The sequence below is a fragment of the Pongo pygmaeus genome, chromosome 8 (assembly GCF_028885625.2).
Source record: "Pongo pygmaeus isolate AG05252 chromosome 8, NHGRI_mPonPyg2-v2.0_pri, whole genome shotgun sequence".
Lineage (NCBI taxonomy): Eukaryota > Metazoa > Chordata > Mammalia > Primates > Hominidae > Pongo > Pongo pygmaeus.
Window position 1 is genome coordinate 101,294,624 of NC_072381.2, and position 24,760 is coordinate 101,319,383.

The window sequence follows — 24,760 nt, forward strand, 5'->3', positions numbered from 1 at the left end:
AATTTGACTTCATCTGTCCTCCTAAATCCAGAAGCGGGCCGTAAGCCTACTTACTGGGTAGGTTGGGAGATTGGGTTGTTATACTGGGTTGCTATTGGAGTCATCACAGATCTAGGCGTCTGGTGAGCTGTGAGCCTGGTTCAGTTCCTCATTATGAGGCAGTGTCTGTGCCCTTTTCCCTCTCTAGACTCATAGCTTTCTAAAAGCCACAGCCTCATGCAGTGGTCAGTATTTTTTAAAGGTCTCTTTATTTCAGTAAAGTTCCCCCCAAATCTTTGGCTTAAAATGATAAGTCTGGTGCTAGTTCCCTGTCTCAGGAACTGAGCCCACAACCACCATGGACTGCTCCTAGGCCTGAAGCCCAGCAAGCCCACAGTGCTATCCCCACTCACCACTCTGCCTTTCTTTTCCATTTCTGGTTCACAGGAATTTTTATCTTAGCTCTCAGCACAGTTATATTTTTAACTGTTTTTTAACATCTTTATTGAGATACAATTCACAAACCATAAAATTCAGCCAATTAAAACATACAATGCAATGGTTTTAATATATTCACAGGCTTGTACAACCATCATTACAATCTGGAAATGGATGGTGGTGATGGTTGCACAACATTGTGAGTGTACTTAATGCCACTGAATTGTGTATTTTAAAATAAAGTGGTAAATGTTACGTATATTTTACCTCAATTTACAAACATGATGGCTGTGGCCTTGTATTTGGGTGTATAAGCCAAGGTCTTGGGGCCTGCTAGAATTAAAGCTCGCCTCTTTCTTGGGGCCATGCTATACTTTGATTCTTTTGTCGAAAACAAGATGTAAATGTCAGGGCTGCATTAGATAGACAACAATCAAAGAATTTCCCATGCCTTTTATAAAGTACTGCTTCCAGCTCTCCATCACCAAAGTAGAAATCTTCAATCGAAAAGAAGAGGGAGGGAGGAGGAAGGAAGGAAGGAAGGAAGGAAGGAAGGAAGGAAGAGAGGAAGGGAGGGAGGGAGGGAAGGAGGGAAGGATAAATCTTCAATCATTTGACTGGTTTTGACCCAAGGAACAGCTAAACGTGTATAGGAGCAGCTGGGGGAATCATTGTAGCAAGTCTCTGAGATTTTTATTACTTTCTCTGAGGCAGAAACCATGGGACTATGTTGAAATTCAATTACAACTTTCTTTGTTGTTTGTTGTTGTTGTTGTTGTTAAAGGATATAATGGGAAAAGTTTCTCTCTGATCTATTAGTTAAGGTTTAAGCTTTACCTGAGGCTGTCTTCTAGGTGATCTGGGCTAAGACTGTTTCAAGAAGGAAAATGTATTACATGATGGTGTCAAGGGTGTCAGGTCCTAGTGATCTCTTATGACATAGATATCAAAACAGTTCAAAATGAGGGCAGACATGGGAAGCAAAAGAAAAGAAGAATATGCAAACTTCACCTATTTGTAATTTTCCTTACATCTTACCATATCACACATTGGCTTTTGCAGCAATAGCCTCAGAAGAATCATCAAAGAAATATGAACAAATGAGAAGGAGACAGTATAAAATGTGTGCTCATGTTTGGGCTAAGACATTGTTGAATCTGTGTCAGAACTGTATTTCTGGAATCCCAATTTATAGACAGGAATCTTTCTGGACTACTTTATAGAAAGGATTGTAGAAATTTGGATTATAGTCCAAATTCCTCTAGTTACACATGATAAGACAAATTCTCTATGAAGAGACAGATTAAATAGCTGGGATAATTGATGGCTCTAAAGAAATCCTTACTCATTAGGGTTGAATTCCTTTTGCACTTAGTCTATAGCTAAGGTCACTAAGAATATATTATGAGTCTAGCCTATCTTTTACAGCTTTCCAACTTTTAAGATTATCTCATGGCGGGGCACAGTGGCTCATGTCTGTAATCCCAGCACTTTGGGAGGCCGAGGGGGGTGGATCACGAGATCAGGAGATTGAGACCATCCTGGGCAACATGGTGAAACCCCCTCTCTACTAAAAATACACAAGTTAGCCAGGCGTGGTAGCACTTGCCTGTAGTCCCAGCTACTCGGGAGGCTGAGGCAGGAGAATCGCTTTGAACCTGGGAGGCAGAGGGTGCAGTGAGCCGGGATCGCGCCATTGCACTCCAGCCTGGCAACTGGCTACAGAGTGAGACTACGTCTCAAAAAAAAGATTATCTCATATGACCAAGGATGGTCCTCTGGCACATACTTACCCAGTTAATTGCATTACTTTCTATTATGTTTCCACTGTAAATATGTAGCCTAAATGTGGTTTTTATTTTCTGTGCTTTCTTGATTTTGCTTAAGTGAATATTTTGGTTAAATTTCAATATTGTGCATCCTGTGAAAAGAAAACATTTAATAAATTACTATGCTTAGGGTTTACATAATACATCCCATAAGCACCATTCATTTAAGCATCTACAATATTTTAGCTGTTACATACAATATAGATGGCAAAGACGAATATTTACAGACTATTCTTAATAAGGTTATTGTCTCTTATAAACATTTATCAAAAAGCTATGATACAAGTTAGAGTGAAAACTAGGAGAGATGTCACATCTCAACTTTCTATTCTATCCATAAATACAGAGGATGGATAAATTTTATCTTCAAATACCCAGAATGGGTATGTTTTTACCCTATATAACAGTGTATTATATATAATACATATATTGTATATTATATGCAAGTTCACAAAATATTTTCTCTATGTTAGTATGTTAAGGAATGTAGATGCAAGAAGTGTTCCTGGAATTCCATGGCTCATTAATAAACAGAAGCTTTTTGAATGGGCAAATGAAGTCAGAATTGATCCAAATAATCCAGAATATTCTGATTTAATGGAATTTGTTATGGTGAGTTAAAGCAAATATCAATACTGTAAACATATTCTATTTCCTAAGCTCTACTTAGGAAAGTATAGTTTCCCCCATAGTTTGCTGTATAGTTTTCTAGGCTGTGGGGGTTATGTAAAAGTAAACCTGAGGACAGAGACCATTTTCAACCAGTGTACAATACTGTAAAGGCAATTAGAAACTCAGCAACTGAAATAATTCCTCCTTTAGGCCTGATGGATGGTCCTCTGCCACTACTTAGCAGCCACAGCCCATCCGGCAGTCTTTTATGCTAACATCTATTGTGCAGTTACCATGTGCCAGCCATAGTATTAGATACTGAAGATATCGAGATGATTTATAAACACACTCCTTCTCTCAGACTCCATTATATGGTCACCTCTACTCTTCTTTATAGCCAACTGAACTGCTTTATGTACCTCACACATGCTTTCTTCATACCTTTATTCATGCCACTGCTCTGCCTAGAAGGGTATCCATAGCGGTTATCTTATTCATCCTGCAAGTCTAATAAATGCTTCCCTGGTAACCTCAGTTAGGCACCACATCTTCTTTCCTTGCTTTCCTGTTAACCTTTCTTCTTCTTTTTAAAAAAATCAACTCTTATGACTCTAATTTCATTCTACCTTTTACTATAGGTTTTTTTGTTTTTTTGTTGTTATTGTTGTTTGTTTTTTTAAGATGGAATCTTGTTCTGTTGCCAGGCTGGAGTACAGTGGTGTGATCTCGGGTCACCACAACCTCCGCCTCCCAGGTTCAAGCGATTCTCTTGCCTCAGCCTTCCATGTAGCTGGGATTACAGGCACGTGCCACTGCGCCCAGCTAATTTTTGTATTTTTAGTAGAGAGGGGGTTTTACCATGTTGGCCAAGCTAGTCTTGAACTCCTGAACTCAGGTGATCCACCTGCCATGGCCTCCCAAAGTGCTGGGATTATAGGTGTGAACCACTGCGCGCAGCCTACTGTAGTTATTCATTCATATATTTTATTTTTCCTTGTGGAACTACAGCTAATAAATCTGTGTCTCTCTGATGGCAGCTAGCACTATTCCTTGCATGTACTATGCACTCACATTTGCATTTGTTTAATAAAACAACCCATAGATTAGATTGCTGCAAGTAAACTCCCTAGATTAGAGCTTCTCAGCTGAGGTGCAGAATTGGTTATTGGTATACAGAAGTATTGATCCTCTCTCAACTCAGGACGACCAGAGAGGAACAGTCTCATCTGCACTATCAGTGTACAATACAAAATTCAGTGTTCAGTACAAATATTTTCGTTTTCCTCGTAAGTCATGACTGGGAAAAGGTTGGAAAGCCACAAAGGCTGGATTCTATTTTGTTTTGTTTTGTTTTGTTTTTTGTATGTTCTAGACTACAAATTCAGTTGTTCCATTTCCTACTTATATTGCCACTCAGATCTCACAGTTGGGGAAAAAGTCTTTTGAAGTAATTCCTGAATTTAAAAAAATTAATATTTTAACTAAAGACTTTGCGTTTTTATGTTTTACAGTACATGAGACTTAAGGGGCAGGATATTTCAACGTATTTTCGTCTTGAACAGTTGCAAGATGAATTTAACTTCGTTTCTGAACAGGAAATGGCAAAGAGTAAACGTTTCCAGCTATTGCGACTTAGAAATGCAGGTCAATTAGATAATTTTCTTCTACAGCAAATGCCCCTCCATGATACAGAGATTCCAGATTTAGTCTTCCAGGTATTTGGTTTCTATTTGAATATGGCTTATTATATGGTAAAGTTAACATTTTGCTGCTTTAACTCTATCTTAATTTATTTCTTTTTTTTTTAAGCTAATAATCTGTAGACAGATTTCCTCCCTTCTCTTTAGGCATTAAAAATGTATGTATCTCCCAAATTCCAGAAATTCTTCAGCTTGACTTTACAATTTAGTGTTGTCCAAACAGTCTATTCAGTATTCAGCATTCAAAATCCTTTAGGCATATTCTAAATTTATGTAACTATTATATTTCTGTTATCATAAAATGTATCACCAATTTAAAAGCAGCTTTGGGAGTAAGGGGGAGAGACACTACCGCAATAAACTTAAACATTAATTATAAGGCCCATCTCAATGTTAGAATCTTTAAAATATTTCTAAAAGAAAACAAAAGCTGGGATGCACAATAGGTTCTCACCAGCTGGTGCCAGCCAGGTCTAGCACACTATCAAATAAGGCTAGCTTTTCATATTAATTGCTTTAAGTTTGCTACTTGGTGAGATTTGGATATGGATCAAATATTAGATAATATTGGAGAATTGCTGGTGGTGCTTACGGCATTGTGGTTATGTAGAAGCATGTCCTTAGTCTTTGGAGATTCATGCTGAAGTATTTATCTAGAGATGCTTAAAGTGTCATCATGACTGTAATTGAGAATATGTTAGCCAAAAATAAAATAAATAAAAACAGATAAAACAAATATGATAAAATATTAATTATTTAATCAATGGGGTAGAGATATGGACTTTAAAATTTCTCTTTTTCAGCCAGGTGCAGTGACTCATGCCTGTAATCTCAGCACTCTAGGATGCTGAGGCAGAAGGATAGTTTGAGTCCAGGAGTTTGAGACCAACCTGGGCAAAATAGTGTGACCTCATCTCTACAAAAAAATAAACAAAATTAGCTGGGCATGGTGGAGCACACCTGTAGTGCCAGCTACTTGGAGGCTGAGGTGGGAGGATCACTTGAGGGCAAGGCTCCAGTAAGCTGAGCTCCTGCCACTGCACTCCAGTCTGGGCGACAGAGTGAGACCCTGTCTTAAAAAATAAATAAATTACACACACACCCACAGACACATGTGTGTGTATATATATTTCTACTTTTCTATATGTTTGAAAATTTGAAAAAATTTTAAACAAAAATAAATAGCATCTAATATACCAGTAAAAACCCACTAAAAATGTAATTTAACAAATATATCACTTGTAAGAGCAATAAAGACTGTAAGATACATAGGAATATATTTGACAAAAGTTATGCAAAAACTCAACAGATAACATTTTGAAATATTTTTGAATGATATACAAAAGAATCTGAGTAAATGTTCATTGATAGGAAGAGTCAACATTGTAAACTGCCAATTCTACCCATATTAAACTGTAAATATAGAAATGCAATTCCCAACCAAAGAAATAGAATAGACTTATTATGCATATGTGGAAATTTTATATTTGACAGCATTTTCATTACAAATTGTTGCAGGAAGTCAGGGACCCCAAACGGAGAGACCGGCTGAAGCCATGTCAGAAGAACATAAATTGTGAAGATTTCATGGACATTTATTAGTTCCCCAAATTAATACTTTTATAATTTCTTATGCCTGTCTTTACTGCAATCTCTGAACATAAATTGTGAAGATTTCATGGACACTTATCACTTCCCCAATCAATATTCTTGTGATTTCCTATGCCTGTCTTTACTTTAATCTCTTAATCCTGTCATCTTCATAAGCTGAGGATGAATGTTGCCCTAGGACCCTGTGATGATTGTGTTAACTGCACAAATTGTTTAAACAATATGAAATCTGGGCACCTTGAAAAAAGAACAGGATAACAGCAATGTTCAGGGAACAAGGGAGATAACCATTATGTCTGGCTGCCTGAGAGCCAGGCAGAACAGAGCCATGTTTCTCTTCTTTCAAAAGCAAATAGGAGAAATATCGCTGAATTCTTTTTCTCAGCAAGGAACAGCCCTGAGAAAGAGAATGTGTGCCTAGGGGTAGGCCTCTAAAATGGCCGCTCTAGGGACGTCTGTCTTTTACGGCTGTACATAAAGGATGAAATAAGCCCCGGTCTCCCATAGCGCTCCCAGGCTTGTTAGGATGAGGAAATTCCCGCCTAATAAATTTTGGTTAGACCGGTTGTCTGCTCTCAAACCCTGTCTCCTGATAAGATGTTATCAATGACAACGCGTGCCCAAAACTTCATTAGCAATTTTAATTTCGCCCTGGTCCTGTGATTTCGCCCTGCCTCCATTTGCCTTGTGATATTTTATTACCTTGGGAATCACGTGATCTCTGTGACCCACACCCTATTCGTACACTTCCTCCCCTTTTGAAAATCACTAATAACAACTTGCTGGTTTTACGGCTCAGGGGGCATCACAGAACCTGCCGACATGTGATGTCTCCCCCGGATACCCAGCTTTAAAATTTCTCTGTTTTGTACTCTTTTCCTTTATTTCTCAGACCAGCCGACACTTAGAGAAATAGAAAAGCACCTACGTGAAATAACATTGAATTACTGGGGGCAGGTTCCCCTGATAATTCAACGTGGGCTCTTTTCTATTTCCCTAAGCATTGGCCGGTCTGAGAAATAAAGGAAAAGAGTACAAAAGAGAGAAACTTTAAAGCTGGGCATCACGGAACCTGCTGACATGTGATGTCTCCCCCGAACACCCAGCTTTAAAATTTATCTCTTTTGTACACTTTCCCTTTATTTCTCAGACCGGCCAACACTTAGGGAAATAGAAAAGAACCCACGTTGAATTATCGGAGGTGGGTTCCCCCAATAACAAATCAGTTGGAAAAGAATGAAGGATGCATTAACTGGTTCTGGAATTGTTATTCATACATGTGGAAAGAAATAAAATTAGATTCAGACATCAGAAAAGAAATAAATACCATGTGTAGTGAAGATTACTTGTGAAAAGCAAAACTTCAAATGGGCATTTCAATTTTGGGATACAAAGGTATTTCTTAAATAAGACACAAAAAGTATAAATTATAAAGAAGAAGATTAGTTAGTTTTTCTTTGAGATGGAGTCTCACTTTGTCGCACAGGCTGGAGTGCAATGGCGTGATCTTGGCTCACTGCAACCTCCACCTCCTGGGTTCAAGTAATTCTCGTGCCTCAGCCTCTGTAGTAGCTGGGGCTACAGGTGTGCGCCGCCACACCTGGCTAATTTTTGTATTTTTAGTAGAGACAGGGTTTTGTCATGTTGCCCAGACTGGTCTTGAACTCCTAACTTTAAGTGATCCGCCCGCCTCGGCCTCCCACAGTGTTAGGATTACAGGCGTGAGCCACAGTGCCTGGCCAGATTAATAAATTTTATAACATTAAAATTAAAAACCTACAGATTAGAAAAGTTATTCTGAACATATATAAAAAATTAAAATATTAATATCCAGAGTATTGTGTTAACTCCTAAAACTTAATACTTTAAAAGTAAATAAAGTGATATGAGGCCAGGTACGGTGGCTCACACCTGTAATCCCAGCCCTTTGGGAGGCTGAGGTGGGCAGATCACAAGGTCAGGGGTTCAAGACCAGCCTGACCAACATGGTGAGACCCCCGACTCTACTAAAAATACAAAAATTAGCCAAGTGTGGTGGCGCACACCTGTAATCCCAGCTACTTGGGAGGTTGAGGCAGGAGAATCACTTGAACCCAGGAGACAGAGGTTGCAGTGAACCGAGATTGTGCCACTGTACTCCAGCCTGGGTGACAGAGTGAGACTCTGTCTTAAAAAAAAATGTAAATAAAGTGATATGAAATGGCAATATAATATTTTGTTAAATAAAAGTTGTTACTTGCAAAAGAATTAATTTCAGGATTTCTTATGGATAATTAGAAGGACAAGTAACTTACCTTCAGATAATGAGCATGCGTTGTTTCATGGCTGAAGATTCTAAAGTATTTACTTCATTATTTTTGTATAGTCTTTAATAATATCTATAATATAAAATCATTTCCAAGTGCATTGGGGATATATAATACCGAAAATGCATAAATAACAAATGCAAATTTACTTTATTTAGATGAAGCATCCTGACAATCTTATACTGACTATATATGTAATATTAAAATTATTTATTATAGTCAACACACATTAACTACTTAGTATATGCCAGGCACTTTGCAGATATTATTTCAATTAAGTCTCACAAACATTCTTGTGACAGAGGTATTATTATTATTATTGAAGAGGAAACTGGGGTCTGGAGCAGTTAATCAACTTTTCCAAACCACACAGTTAAGTAAATGCCAGGGCCAACTTGAACCTAGGACTGTCTGCCTCCAGTGCCCATGCTCTTAACCACTTATTTTGTTTTTAGTGATACCGGGCAAATGCATACAGGAAGAATCTTTTCTCAATCCTCTTCACTTTTTTAAAAAATGATTTTCTCAGTCACAAATCTTGTTCTTAATCATTACTCTAATTTAAAAGATGAATGGACTTCAATCTAGACCCAAACAGAATATAGTTAGAAACTGGTTTTTAGCCTAGCCTCAGTGGGAGAATCTAAAAGAAATGTTTTCTTCTGTCAGTCTCAGAATGTTTCCAATGTCTTACACATGGACTGAAGTGACTAGTGATATTTATTGCAATGTGTCATATGTGAACTCTTTGTTACATTCAAGAAGCGAAACTAACAATTCTGTATTTAGGAGTATGAAAGTCAGAAAGAGAAGGAGGTATCCATTTCAGATGTAAATTCTATTACAGCACAAAGGATTAATTCTGCCAATTTTCTGACAAAGGTAACAACACAGTATTATCAATATATTTGCATTTGTTTTTGTGAAAACTGGTCTGCTAGATCCATGGTATTATAGTCCTTCCAGAGTCAGATGGACGAATCCACTCACTCGTCACCTCTTTCAGATCACTGAGGAGTTTTCTGTTCTTTTCAGACCTCTTTTTGAGAGTTAGGTTACTTCATGGACAGTGAACTCATTATTAAAGCACATCCCAACCTTTTCTGTTTAAACGTAAGTTTTAAAGACTTCCCATCTCTTCTTTGACTCTGAAAGTTCACCTTGAGAGATACCCCAGCATTTTGCCAGAACTTATATTTACTACTGGTGCCTCGTGATGTCAAGGACTATAGCAATTCAGGAGACGAAGGGATGAAGGAGCTACCAAAGGCACACAGACAGTGTTAGAAAAATAGATATGCTTTGAAACAAAGCCAAATAGTGAACATTTACAAAACACTCTAGCAGAGCCTTAACCAGGTTTGAGTGGAATCCTTCACTGAATTTCATGCCTGATTTCTATCAACCCCTCATCACGCCACTAGACTTAGAAGCTTAGTGCAGGGGCGACATCTACAGATCCTTAGTTTCTAGCTTAGTATCTTACACTTAGAAAATGTTGATAAATGTTTGAGAAATTAATGAATTAAAGGACGGGAGTTGAGGTGATTTCTATAACTCCTACAAAAGTAGACTCTTACCCACCTACATCTTCTTTGCTGTAGAGCACCAGTGCAGCCTTGCAGGGTAATTTGAAAAGAAGCAAGGAAAGCTACGGAAAGATCTAAGAGATACATTCCAGATCCCTCATGGGGACAGGTAAGAGGCAACCATGTATAGCTAGTAGAGCCCCAGGCAGGTGTCTGAAGACCTGTTCTTACTACCCTGTGTGTCACTGGCAAGTAACCAAATCACCAAGTCCCACTTTATTTTTTACAAAAACGGACAATATTAATGCTTGCTTTGCTTTACGTCCAATGTGAGGGGCAAATGAGATCGAACTGCAAGTGTTCTTCTAGTTCATACACCATGACTGTGAGATGGAATGTGGACCGCTGTAGCTCTCCCAAGCATGAGACAGCCCCCTTTATCACTGGCAGCTGTTTTTCCCACTCATCCCCGCCTCTCTTACTTCTTTACTAGCTTGCTCTATTTTTTAAGTTGGGATGTGCTTTAATAATGAGTTTGTGGTCTCGGGAAATAAAGAAGTGTTCTTGCTTATAAGAAAAGAGAACACATATCCTTCTTATCCTGTTTCTTCTTTTTTATGTAAGGAGAGGCCCAGGAGGGAGGGTAGCAGAGGGTTAGGAAGGACGTAAGAGAGCAAGTATCTGAGGATGCTTGAACTTCATACAGGAATCCTGGAAAGGCACTTTCCAAACATTTTGTGTTTAGATTTTAACTCCTTGTGAAGACTTCTTTGCTATCTGAGGACAGTTTAAAACTGCAGGTTTGAAAAATAAAATAAAATGAAACTACAGGTTTGGTAGTTTCATGGGATAATTACTGTAATCAAAGATACTGGAAAAGTTTGCTTCTGGAGGCCTATTAGGGCCATAGGTACCTAAATCCTTCCTTGAGAGAAACTCATGGAACTGTGAGTTATGTGCATTACATTTCCTGCTGTGTTACTGGAGTCAGTGATGGCTGAGGCCAGGATTACAGCAGTACAGAATGAGGTCCCAGTAGTCTCAAATATTACTAAAGTTTTTACTGAAACATTTTCTCTAAGAGGGTAGCACATCTCTTCAATCTGTCCATTTCATTAATTTATTCAACAAATATTTATTGAGCACCTATTATAATCCCTGAGCTCCTTGAGTATATATTCTATGAGTCAGATAATGGGAAACACATTATTAGTATGTTACAGAGTGAAAGGTGCTATGAAAAATAAAGTAGGAAGAGAGAACAGGAGTTCTGGGGGGGTTGGGGTGAGTAGGGGCACAATTTTAAATAGAAGTGGTTAAAGAATCCGGTAAGAAGGTAACACTTCTGCAAAAGACCTAAAGGAGATGAGGAAGCTAGCCATAGAAGTTTAGAGAAAGAACATTTAGGCTGATGTAACCCAGCGTAGAAAACTCGGCATAGAAGCACACCTGGCTTGTGGGAGGAACAGCCAGGAGCTCAGCCTGCATCGTGTCAAGGGAAAGTGAGAGAAGAGAGAGAGTGTCCAGTGAAGGGGCCACCGGGGTCTTGTTCACCTTCAAGGGAAACAATTTGTTGTCCGTGTGGCAGGATAATTTTTAGGAGTTAGTTATGTTTCTCCCATTCGTCTCTCACCACTCCATTTTCCTACCCGCTTCAAGAAGATAACTAGGGTCTAGATTACATTGTCTCCAGAATGATCTTTGACAGGACAGAAAGCAGAAAATTGCCTCCAGACATGCCTCTGCCTGCTTTCGTATCTGAAAAACTAAAGACAGGATAAGAGGAGAAAGGGAAGGATTTCCTCAGACTAAAAAGGAGATGTTCAGAGTCCTTGGAGGAACTAAGGTCTGTGGGTTCTCCAAGTAGGAAGAACTCAGGGAGATGGCTTCCTTCAAGCACTGACTTTCTTGCCAGGCTGCCAGAATGAGGTCTTAAAGTCAGAATAGGATTGACTTGAAGGAAATACAGAAATGGGATCACATTTCCTTGGGTTTGTAGATCAAGACTCATATCCATTACTAGTGGCTATTGTAGAAGTGGATTCACAGGGCAATTGTCTCCTTTGGTGAAAACTAATTCTGGCCACATACACTGTGAGTTAGATGAAAAAAATAAGAGAGCAAAGAGTTTAGGATGAGATGAACTGGATGTAGAAGGACAAAAAAAAGTGGAAATAAACTAGGTTTGGTGTGACAGTGTCAAAGTTGGAAATGACTTTAATAATGGCAGCAAACAGAAGAGTATTTCACTAATCTCCTACTCCATTCATTGCTTGCAAAAATTAGGAATAAAATATACTGGCACCGGTAGCATTGTAAATACTTAACCTTAAAATATAAACAATACTTTTTTTATTAAATTCTAAATTTTTTTTAGGTGAGAAGGTTGATAATGAAGAGAATTGTTAAAATTAGCAAATGTAACTTGTCAGATATTGTGACTGATTATGAAGAAATTGTATCTACAAGGTAATTGCTAAAGACTATTAAGTATGAAATATAAATCTTTAAGATAATATCTTTATAAGTTCTCTATTTTTATTTTAATTAAGCCATATGTCAAAAGATGCGGTTTCAGATCATAACATGAAATATAATGATTTAAAATATTTGGTCAATTTAAAGTTGCATTTTGGGATCTCTACATGATATATTTTCAATTATATAGTATTTGGGGGCAGTTTTTTGCCCTCTCCTTAGACAGGTTTTAGGGCAAGAAAGAAAAATAAAAGAAACACCTTTGTCCCAAATTAGTTTTGCCCTAAGATTTCCTGTCCTGAGACTGCTATAGGAAAAGTTGTTGCTGCTAGCACCATGTTAAGCCTGTAATCACCCCTTTGCAAAACAGAGAATCCTCAGCTGTACAAAGGTACTGAGATCCACAGGCAGCAGCTGGGGGAGTGTTTGCTGAAGTAACTCAATTCTCATACTGTCCTATCTGTGAACTAAGGGTAGGAACAGGGCTGTCTCTGGGAAAACTCCCTGGAGGCCACATGCAGACTCTTGGAATGATCAGTAAGGTTTTAACAGGTTTAGGATGCTGAACTCTGTTGTGTTTTACTTTTCAGTCCTTGAGGGGAAAATGAGTGTGACCATAAAACTGTAATTCTATGGATTTGTGTTGCCCGGGTTGGCAGCATATATAACTAATTCTAGTTTCAGAGCCATGGATAAAATGTTAATATTCGGGCACTTTCAAGAGAATGATTCCTGAACAATGAATAATCTTCCAAAAGATCATCATGTTTCATGGCTTTACCTCTCCATGTCCACGTCTCTGTTTGGACCATGTACCCAAAGGGCAAGGAGCAATCACAGTCTCTCTCAACATGAAGGAACATAGCATCTCTTCCTTCCTATGCTAAGAAAAATATTTCTCCTTGAGTTTAAGACAATTCTGTCTCCCCTCCATAATGCAGAGAATATGGTTCAGAATAATGGTCTCATTTCAATTACTCAAAAGACTGATATCTTTTAAAACCAAGAAAACGTAAACGAGGCTAACGATCATTTTTTTACTCTTTAGCCAATTGACAGATGCAGTTTGTAAGTTTGTTGAACCACGGAGAAAGTTAAAACCTCAGAGGAAAGAAAGGAAAAAAGTCACAGCGCAGATGATCTGTGACGGCGATATTAAGATTCTTATCCGAATAGTGAGGGCCTATAATATTCCTACCAGAAAAACAACAATTAATAGGTAAAGCAATATGCCCCAATTTTTAGAGTTGCAAAAGGTCTATTTTAAATATGATAATTCTCCATGCTGTTCTATTTGTAAACCTTTGCACTTTGTTAATGCTCCATATACATAAAATGTATGAAAATTGAAATCTTCATTTGCATAGTTATACCTACGGTCAATGCCATGTATTAAGAGTTTTCTGAGGTTCGAGATTCCCAGAGTAAGTTTAACATGTATATTTTGAGGGTATTGGCTTCATGCTCACCTTCTCATACTGTATCAAGTAAATGCCTTTGTCTCTATTCCCTGTTGTGAAAATTCTGAAGCTTCTGCTGCCAACTGCCCTATTCCATGCCACTGACTCTCTCAGTACTGGAAGCAGAAAGCTGGAGAAAATGAGTGGGACGTTAATTTTGTTTTGGGAAATGCCCCAGGAAAGCTGTGAAGCAAATGTGGAATGATGTGTAAAATCAGAATTGCTACAGTTATACCCTGCTCTATTTTAGACCTGTTATTTTTAGGTAACGTCTACAAATTATATGTGCCCCATTGGGTTTTATTTGTGTTTTGGGGGCAGAGGATACATGGGGCCAGAGTGGACATCACCAGTGAGTGGGCAAAGTACAGCATCATGAATATTAAGTGCCCATGTGTATTTAGTGTATCCTGGATATTTAGTGTCTCATATATGTAGTGTCAGTATGATTTATATATTACTAATATTTAGTACCCAAATGCCTTAAGAATGTTAGGCATTCCCCTCTGTCTGTGTTCAATACATGTGCCCTGCTTGCTTACATTTATACCTACCACAGCTCATAAATTCTTCCTATGGAAAACAAATGCTTTGCTTACTGGCTACTAATCTGTAGTTAGCATCTCTTAAAGGTTTTGCCAATGTCTTACAAATTACTGCCTTGTTCATCTAAAAGAATTAAATATGCTCAAAACAAATGCATATTTCAAAGGCTGTTTTGTGAAATAAAGACATATAAAATCACCACCATTTTCTATAAGCATCATGCTGCTAAAAAAAAAAAAAGAATATTGTAACACCAAAAAAGGAGGGATATATTCTTAAAGTATAACTTGTCATATATATATAGAGAGAGTGTATATATATAGAGAGTGTATATATATATAGAGAGAGAATATATATAGAGAGAGTATATATATAAAGAGTGTATATATATAGAGTGTATATATATATATAGAGAGAGAGAGAATGTATATATATATATGTGTATATATATATACACATATCTATATAGTACAGTCCAGCCCTACAGGGCTTAGCAGGTGTTCTCCCTGTGTGCAGAGACGAGAGATAGTAAGAAATAAAGACACAAAACAAAGAGATAAAGAGAAACCTGCTGGGCCTGGGGGACCGCTACCACCAAGATGTGGAGACCAGTGGTGGCCTCGAATGGCTGGGTGCACTGATATTTATTGCATACAAGAAAGGGGGCAGGGTAAGGACGGTGAGTCGTCCAAGTGATTGATAAGGTCAAGCAAGTCACCTGTTTGTGGGACAGGGGGCCCTTCCCTTTTAGGTAGCCAAAGCAGACAGGGAAGGCAGCATACATCAGCATTGTCTTCTGTGCACTTGTAAGAAAGATCAAAGACTTTAAGACTTTCACTATTTCTTCTACCGCTATCTTCTAAGAACTTCAAAGAGGAACCAGGAGTACAGGAGGAACATGAAAGCGGACAAGGAGCGTGACCATTGAAGCACAGTGCCACAGGGAGGGGTTTAGGCCTCCGGATGACTGAGGGCAGGCCTGGATAATATCCAGCCTTCCACAAGAAGCTGGTAGAGCAGAGTGTTCCCTGACTCCTCCGAGGAAAGGAGACTCCCTTTCACGGTCTGCTAAGTAACGGGTGCCTTCCCAGACACTGGCGTTACCGCTTGACCAAGGAGCCCTCAAGCGGCCCTTATGCGGGTGTGACAGAGGGCTCACCTCTTCCCTTCTAGGTCACTTCTCACAATGTCCCTTCAGCATCTGACCCTATACCCACCGGTTATTCCTTGGTTATATTAGTAATACAAAAAGAGTAATATTAAAAGCTAATGATTAATAATGTTTATACTAATGACTGATAATGTCCATGATCATCTCTGTATCTAATCTGTATTATAACTATTCTTATTTTAACTATTTTCCGTATTACACTGCAACAGTTTGTGCCTTCAGTCTCTTGCCTCGGCACCTGGGTAATCCTCCACCCACAATATATATTTTAATTGACATCCATCGTGAATAACTTGCCTTTTCTTCCCCTTTTTCTGAATACCTGTGAATATTTTATCATAGACTAGATCTAATCCATAGTTCAATATTTAGGAGTTGCACTTCCAGAGTAGTAATTATCAAATGTTTAGCTGTAACCACACATGATAAGACAATTCAAAGCAAACTCAGTAAGAACCAGAGAAACTGACTTATATATCTTCATAAGCACAGGAAAAACCCACCCACTCCTACCAAAACTAATATTAAAACTAATTAAGGTGTATGTCTCTATATTGTTTTTCCTGAAGAGCCTTGGATATGCCTACTTTTTCGAAATCATCTATATCTTGCCCCAGACATAAAGAAACAATCAAATCAGTAGCCTCAGATGAGATCTTACGTGAGATAAGTATTTAATACTTCTATAAAGTATAATATTGATTATGTTTGTTCTGAATTACAATTGACTCAATTCATCTCTCCATCTATATTTTCTTTGGCTTCCAGTTTATTTTCCATGACATAGTAAAGGTGGCCTTTATAAAATGTAATTCTAACCATTTCATTCCCTGCTTTCAGGGTCTATATGATAAGGTATAAGCTCCTTAAAATAGCTACAAAATCTTCAGGCATCTGGCCCATGCCTACAATCAGCCTCATCTCTCTCTATCCTGTAGGCATATCATGCTACTCCTTGTTCTACGAGGCCTCTACTAGTTGTTTCCTTTGCCTAGAATGGCCTCGACACATATCCATGTTATTGTCCAAATGAACTACGACTTAAAGTTTCAAAGCACACGCTCAAGCAATGTTTTCTCCATGGTGCTCTCCTTGTCACCCCCAAAAGTTAATCATTCCTTTTCCTGAATAATTTTCGTACCTTAAAGATATTTCTCTTATTTCTCACATTTCATTGCACTTGTTTGTTTACCTGTATATTTTCCCCTGATAGACTTTAAAATCCTTAAGAGAAAGTTCTGTTTCTCTTTAGATCCTAGAAAAGTACCTGATATAGAATAGACCCAGTAGATGTTTATTCAATAAATAAATAAATAATGCTCGTTTGAAAAACTAGAAAACTTAAGCCACACATTTGCCAAGTAATTTCCTAGGCTTCTACCTTTATCGACTATATACAGTATTTCAAAATCTAGTCAATGTTTATTATGTGTTTCAGGATACTGTACATCCATTCGTGGAAGTTTCTTTCCAGCACACTGTATACCAAACCAATACAGCAAGTGGATCTCATCCATGCTGGAATGAAGAAATTAAAGTAGATTTTGTGTAAGTTGGAGTTCATTTTTCCATAGCTCCTAAAAAAAGAGCAATAATAAAATTATTTTCTTGAGCCACTTATTGAAAATAATTACTGAAATAGGCTTTATTTAAGCTTTTAAATTTTGAAATATTTCATGCACATAAACTAATACATAATGTATATTTTATAGCATAATATATAATCTATATGTATATATAAACATAAGTTCTAAAGAAAAGTAATAAAATGAATATCTATGTATTTACCATCCAGCTTAAAAAAATGTAATATTACCAACACCTTAGAAGTCCCATTGTGCCATTACGTAATGGCATCTTCTTTCTTTCTCCCCAGAAGTAATAACCATGAATTTGTGTTTATCATTCTTTCTCTCCTGTATGATTTTACTTCATAGGTATTCATCCCTAAGTGTGTATTATTTACTTATGTATGTTTTCAACTTTATATAAATTGAGTTATATTTGTTTATTCTTCTGTAATCTTGTTTCTTTAATCTTAATTATTTTGAAAGATTCATCCATGTTCATGCTTGTAGCTGTTTGCTGTGGCCTAAATGTGCTCCCCAAAATTCATGTGTTGAAAACTTAACTCCCAATGTTGGGAAGTGAGGCCTAATGGGAGGTGTTTGAGGCCATGAGAGCTCCACCCTTATGAATAGATTAATGTCATTATAAAAAGGGCTTGCAGTGTGGGTTCACTTTCTTCTACTCTTATGCCATGTGAGGACACAGCATTTGTCTCCTTTTTCCCTTCCACCTTCCACTATGTGAAGACACAGCAAGAAGGCCCTCACCAGACACCAGATGCTGACATCTTGATTTTGAACTTTGCAGCCTCCATAATTGTAGGAAATAAATTTCTGTTCTTTATAAATTACCTAGTCTCAGATACTCTGTTATGGCAGCACAAAATGAACTAAGACATTGTTATTTATTTATTTTTACTTCTATATTGTATTCTGTTGTATAAAAATGCCATAATTTATTTATACTTTCTTCTGTTGATGAACATTTGTCTTTTTTCTAGTTTTTGCCATTGCAAGCAATATTGCTTTGAATATTCTTGTACTTGTCTTCTGGAGCACATGTGCAAGAGTTTCTTTTTAAGACAGTGGCTCTCAGACCTTTTTATGTATTCAAATCATCTACACAGCTTTTTTTAAAATTAGGACAGGATCGCACTCTGTTGCCCAGGCTGAAGTGCAGTTGTATAATCATAGCTCACTGCCTCAAACTCCTGGGCTTAAGTGATTCTCCTGCCTCAGCCTCCCAAGTAGCCGAGACTACAGGAATGTACCACCACACCCAGCTAATTTTTTTTTTTAATTTTTATTTTTGTAGCACTAGGGTCTCACTATGTTGCCCAGGCTGGTGTCAAACTCCTGGGCTCAAATGATCCTCCTGCCTGGCCTCCCAAAGTGCTGGGATTACAGGCATGAGCCACCACACCTGGCCTGCTGCTTAAAACACAGATTGGTAAGCCCACTTCTCTAGTTTCTAATTCAGTAGGTCTGGGGTAGGGTCTGATAATTCCATCTTTAGCAAGTTCCCAGTGGTTCTAATGCTACTAGTCAGGTGACACTTTGAGAACCTGTTTTCTAGGATATGTGTTCAAAAGTGGAATTGCTAGGTTGTAGCTGAAGTCAGCTTCAACTTTACTAGACAATACCAAACTCTTTTCTAAAGTGATTATATCAATATACACTCCCAACAGCAGTATATATAATTTCCTTTTGTGCCATGTCTTCATAATATTTTGTGTTTTCAAAATTATTTTTCTCAATATGGTGGATCTAAAATTATATTCTCATTGTGGTTTAATTTATAATTTCTTTTTAAAGAGGCAGGTTTTTTTCAATTTTTTTTTAATTAAGAGACTATTTTTAGAGCAATTTTAGGCTCACAAGAAAATCGGATGGGAAGTACAGAGTTCCCACAAATGCCGTCACCACAGCACACACACAGCCTCCCTCAGCATCAGCATCTGCATTGTGTGATACTTGTTACAATCAATGAGCCAACATTGATACATCATTATCAACCATAGTCCATAGTTAACATTAGAGTTCACTCTTGGTGTTGTACATTCTATAGGTTTTGACAAATGTACAGTGACATGTATCTACCATTATAGTATCACACAGAATGCTTTCACTCCCCTAAACATCCTGTGTGCTATGTCTATTCATCCCTCCCTCCCCCTGGAACCTTGCCAACCACTGATCTTTTTACTGCCTTCACAGTTTTGCCTTTTAAAGAATGTCATTGTGTACATCAAGGTTCTCCAGAGAAACAGAAACAATAGGATGTAGACAGAGAGAGAGAGAGATTTATTTTAAGGTATTGGCTCACATGATTATGGAGGCTGGCAAGTCCACAATGTGCAGGGTAGGATGGCAAGCTGGAGACTCTGGAGAGAGTTGCAGTTTAAGTCTGAAGGAAATCTGCTGGCAGAATTCCCTCTTCCATAGGGGAGGTCAGTCTTTTGTCTATTAAGGCCTTCAACTGATTGGATAAGGTCCACCCTTATTATGGAGGGTGATCTGCTTTACTCAAAGTCGACTGGCTTAAACTGTACCTAAAAAATACCTTCAGAGGCCAGGCGTGGTGGCTCACGTCTGTAATCCCAGCACTTTGGGAGGTCGAGGCGGGCGGATCACTTGAGGTCAGGAGTTTGAGACCAGCCTGGCCAACATGGTGAGCCGTGCTGGTGGGTGCCTGTAATCCCAGCTACTTGGGAGGCTGAGGCAGGAGAATCGCTTGAACTCGGGAGGAGGAGGTTGCAGTGAACAGAGATCACGCCACTGCACTCCAGCCTGGGTGACAGAGGGAGACTCTGTCTCAAAGAAAAAAACAAAAAACAAACAAACAAACGAAACCTTCAGAGAAACATCTAGAATAATGTTTGACCAAATATCTAGACACTGTGGCTCAGCCCAGTTAACACATAGTTGGAATCATACAGTAAGGAGCCATTTCAGATTGGCTTTCTTCCATGAAAAACACGCCTGTAAGTTTTCTCCATGTCTTTTTATAGCTTGATTGCTTACTTCTTTTTACCCCTGCATAATATTCTATTATATGGATGTATCACAGTTTACTTATTTATCCACATTGAGCTTCTTTCCATAGGGTCATTGGTCACTGGTATTTTCTTTTCTGTGAAATGCCCTTTCATTACTTTTGTCTACTTTTCTTTTTGGAAATTATTTTATTTCTTCCATGATGATTTAGAGTGACTATCTTCAAACCAGTACGAATATTTCATAAATAATATCTGACTGTTTTCTAACCAATTGAGTAATTTGTTGCACAATAAGCCACCTCACATCTAAGCAAAAAATACATTAAATTTGACTAGTAAAGACATTGCATAATGAATTAGGACACAATTAAAATTTGCTTTAAATATTTATTTGAGGGAGAGGACACCACACTTCTTCTCAATAAAGATAAACATTTTTACAGTCCAGAGGTCTTTTTTTTTTTTTTTTTTTAACACCAATTACGCCATGACTTCATAGGGAATAGGTTCCAGCAGCTCAGGCTCCTTCCCACTGGTTCTCACAAAGGGTGCTTCTCTGGGTGGAGCAGGCTGGCCCTTCAGTTGAACCCAGCTACCTTTCTCTCTGGCTTCTTTTTCTGATCATTTTCCTTCACGTGTTTCGGGAAGCTATCTCAGCTCTTAGAGTGCTTCTGTGCTCAATACGCACATTAATTCTCTTGGCAAGAATCTTGCCCTTCTTTGTTTACAACAATGCCAACAGCATGTTGGGTAACATTGTAGACTCTTCCAGTTTTGCCATGGTAACACTTGTGGGCATTCCTTTTTGAACAATATCCATTCCCTTGATGTCTACAATATCACCTTTCTTATAGATTCACATATACACGGCCAAAGGAACAACTTCATGTTTTCTAAAAGGCCTAGAGAACGTACATTGGGTGCCTTTCTTCTTTTCCTTTGTGTTCGTCATTTTGGCAAATTACTGGAAGATGGCTTCTCCAGCCAAAAGGATACTTTTCTCTATTTTTCTATTGTTTTGTCTGTCTCTATTTATTTATTATACTTATTTATAATAATATATAAATAAATATAATAAATAAATAAATAAAATGTATTTATTTATTTATTTTTGAGGTGAAGTCTTGCTCTGTCGCCCAGGCTAGAGTGCAGTGGCATGATCTGGGCTCAGTGCAAGCTCTGTCTCCCAGGTTCGAACCATTCTCCTGCCTCAGCCTCCCGAGTAGCTGGGAATACAGGTGCCTGCCACCATGCCCAGCTAATTTTTTTTTATTTTTGGTAGAGACGGGGTTTCACCATGTTAGTCAGAATGGTATCAATCTCCTGACCTCATGATCCTCCCGCCTCGGCCTCCCAAAGTGCTGGGATTACAGGTGTGAGCCACCGTGCCCGGCCTGTCTTTATTTTTTTTTAAAGCAGTCCTCTATATATTATGGATACCAGCCCTTTGTCAGTTATATGTGTTAAAACTATCTTTCCCTAATGGCTTGACTTTTCATTTTCTTTATGATGTATTTTGATGAAAAGAAGTTTTAAATTGTACCGGTCCTTTCCTTTATGGTATGTCCTTTTAAAAAAATCTTCTTTAATAAATAGTGGTCTTCCTTTACTTTCCTTACTTTAAAACATATGTCAACTTGCATTAAAATTTTAGACCATTGCATTTTCTGAAGAATGAGTGAGGATATCTTTTTCAATAATATTCCTGTATATAAAAGTATTTTTAATTAAAATAGTTAATAAATCAGATTTTTAAATCCAAAAAGAAATATACACCCATGTTCCTGCTTGCTACCAAGAAGGAACAAAACAGATATAGACTAGAATAATCCTTTATGTGGTGTTTAGGAACACACACATACACACACACACGACCCAGTAAAATGGATCTAATTCCATTGCCACTTCCTTTAGTATTGCTATGCTTTACTGCTGGGTATAAATTTCTCTCATGAGCAGGTATGTGTAGCTATTAAACATCTAAACATTTTTTCAAATAATATGTTTCTTTTTATTTTGAAAGGTGGGAAAATTGACTTCTTATTCATACACATAGAGCAGGATTGTCTTATGGATTAGCCATCATTTTATATTATTTTTTATAATTTATTTTCTATAATTTCCTATATTTTATATTTCATGTTTTCATAGTTTATATGATTTTATAGGATTTCTATGCTTTGTCCGAAGCCTATGTTAACGTATATCCCCCACTAACAAAGGCTAAAGGAACTCAGAAGAACCGACATAATCACTTGCATATATGTGATGACATCTTGGAGGCTATATAAACATTCACATCCCAGCCACCCCTTCTGAAAGTGAAAGGCTTCAGATCCTAAACAGGATTTGCAAGGAAAGGGAGACGCTGTTTATGCCATTATTTCAACTTAGGGATAGGGGAACTATAAGGAAGCACACCTTAGAATTTTGTTAGCTTAGATGCTATGGAACTTCTGCTATTAGCAGAAATCAAATTTGTTCTTCCGGATTTAACATAGGCTCAATTATATTTTCAGAGTCATTGGCCAGAGTTCCTAAACAGATATTCTTGTTATTTGGCTGCCTGTCTGAATCTTGTACCTCTCACTTTGCCTTGTTCTCTGACACTTGCTTTCTTGAACTATTTATTCTTTGTGTGTGAAGGAAATTATTGACTTAAAGGGAAATCTATTATATAATATCATATAATATCAAGTTAAATAATTAACATATAAAATGTATTTGTTTGAAAAGTTTGTAAATGTAAAATATGTGGTCATGTGTGTTTGCAAATATTTGGAATATTAATGTAGACATTAGAGTTAGAAGAAATATACTGTATTAAATAAATCTAGGAGAACATAAAACAGTCAATCAGATACATAAACTTATAAGTGAACTAATGAGAAGACTTGGGAGTGTTTACATCCTTGCAATTATAGCAGTGAAATAGGCCAAGAACAATGTGGAGTACAACCAAGTGGATCAGAGGCTTTGGGTAAGGCAAAACCATCCAGCTACTACTTTTTGTTGCCTCTGATACGAGACCCCAACTCCCCTCTTCTTGTGACGTTTTAGTGAATAAAAACCACAAGCAAATGGATAAGTAGTCATAATAAATAATATTTATAAGTAATAAATAATATTAAATAATTAGCTCTGTGAGCCCTTTCTGGAGGAAGAATTATGGTAACATCTGAAGAACATTTTAATAGAATACAGAATGCAAAATAATGCAGAAGGACTTAAGTGATGTCAGGAATATACTAAGTTAACAAGCTAAAAAATGTTGTAAGGATGACAGTTGTCCTTTCTCCTGCTGGCGCAGTGTTGTAAATAAATATTGCCTCCCCCGCCCTTTCTTAGATTCTGGCAACATGAAAGGAAATCCTTGAGAAACAAAGTAGGGGAGTCAGCTAGTTATTTTATCACTGCAAAATATAAGGAAACTTCCACTTAAAATTGTTCTCTAAACTCAACTAGCATTTTTCAATCATCATTGCTTGTAGGTTTCAGAAAGTTAGAGAAGCTGTTGAAGATCCTTTGAAATAGTGGTTGCTTCCTTAAGCAACAAGATTCAACAACTAATGTCAGTGGCAGCTGTATAGTGAAAAGACCTGGTCTTTGGAGTTTGTCAGAACTGGGTCCAGCCAAGTGTGGTGGTACAACCTGTAGGCCCAGCTACTCGAGAGGCTGAGGTAGGAGGATCACTTGAGCCCAGGAGTTCAAGATCAGCCTGGGAAAGATAGACCCTGTCTCTAAAAAAAAAAAAAAAATATATATATATATATATATATATATATATATATATAGAAATAAACTAAATAAAAATATTAAAAAGAAGAAAAGCTATGTCCAGATCAGGCTCTGTCATTTGCTGGTGGCATTACCTTGAGTAAGTTATTTAACTTCTCTGAGCTTCAGTTTTTCTGTGTAAAGTAACCTATTGTACAGGTGAGATTTCCATCACTGTTAAATGTTTGATGGAGATTCGGTGCACAAGCTGGAGCTGAGAGTGAAAGTTCATTGCTCATGATATACACTACCCTTTCAACTACCTCCAAAATGTACCTAATCAAGAATGCCATCAGCAGACAGCTTGCAAAATTAAATGCACTCCATTATCCCAGTTTCTGCTTGGAGAAAATTAACATGGGAAAGAGAATAAATTCTGTTATTTATTTATGTATTTATTTATTTTGAGATGGAGTTCTGCTCTTGTTACCAAGGCTGGAGTGCAGTGGCATGATCTCGACTCACTGCAACCTCCACCTCCCGGGTTCAAGCGATTCTCCTGCCTCAGCCTCCTGAGTAGCTGGGATTACAACCGCCTGCCACCAGGCCCGGCTAATTTTGTGTGTGTGTGTGTGTGTGTGTGTGTGTGTGTGTGTGTGTGTGTATTTTTAGTAGAGACAGGGTTTCGCCATGTTGGCCAGGCTTGCCTCGAACTCCTGACCTCAGGTGATCCACCCGCCTCGGCCTCCCAAAGTGCTGGGATTACAGGTGTGAGCCACCGTGCCGGACCATAAGTTCTGTATTTAAAATCATATCT

General features: G+C 37.8%; 1 protein-coding gene across 1 annotated transcript in view; it reads left to right on the forward strand.

Moving 5' to 3' along the window:
• Positions 1-24,760, forward strand: part of CC2D2B (coiled-coil and C2 domain containing 2B) — a 136,966-nt gene that overhangs the window by 83,538 nt on the left and 28,668 nt on the right. The window contains exons 19-25 of the mRNA XM_063669470.1: positions 2,720-2,858; positions 4,370-4,573; positions 9,265-9,357; positions 12,382-12,473; positions 13,531-13,701; positions 16,229-16,320; positions 17,075-17,207. Coding sequence (XP_063525540.1) covers positions 2,720-2,858; positions 4,370-4,573; positions 9,265-9,357; positions 12,382-12,473; positions 13,531-13,701; positions 16,229-16,320; positions 17,075-17,207 — 924 coding nt within the window. The remainder of the gene's footprint in view (positions 1-2,719; positions 2,859-4,369; positions 4,574-9,264; positions 9,358-12,381; positions 12,474-13,530; positions 13,702-16,228; positions 16,321-17,074; positions 17,208-24,760) is intronic.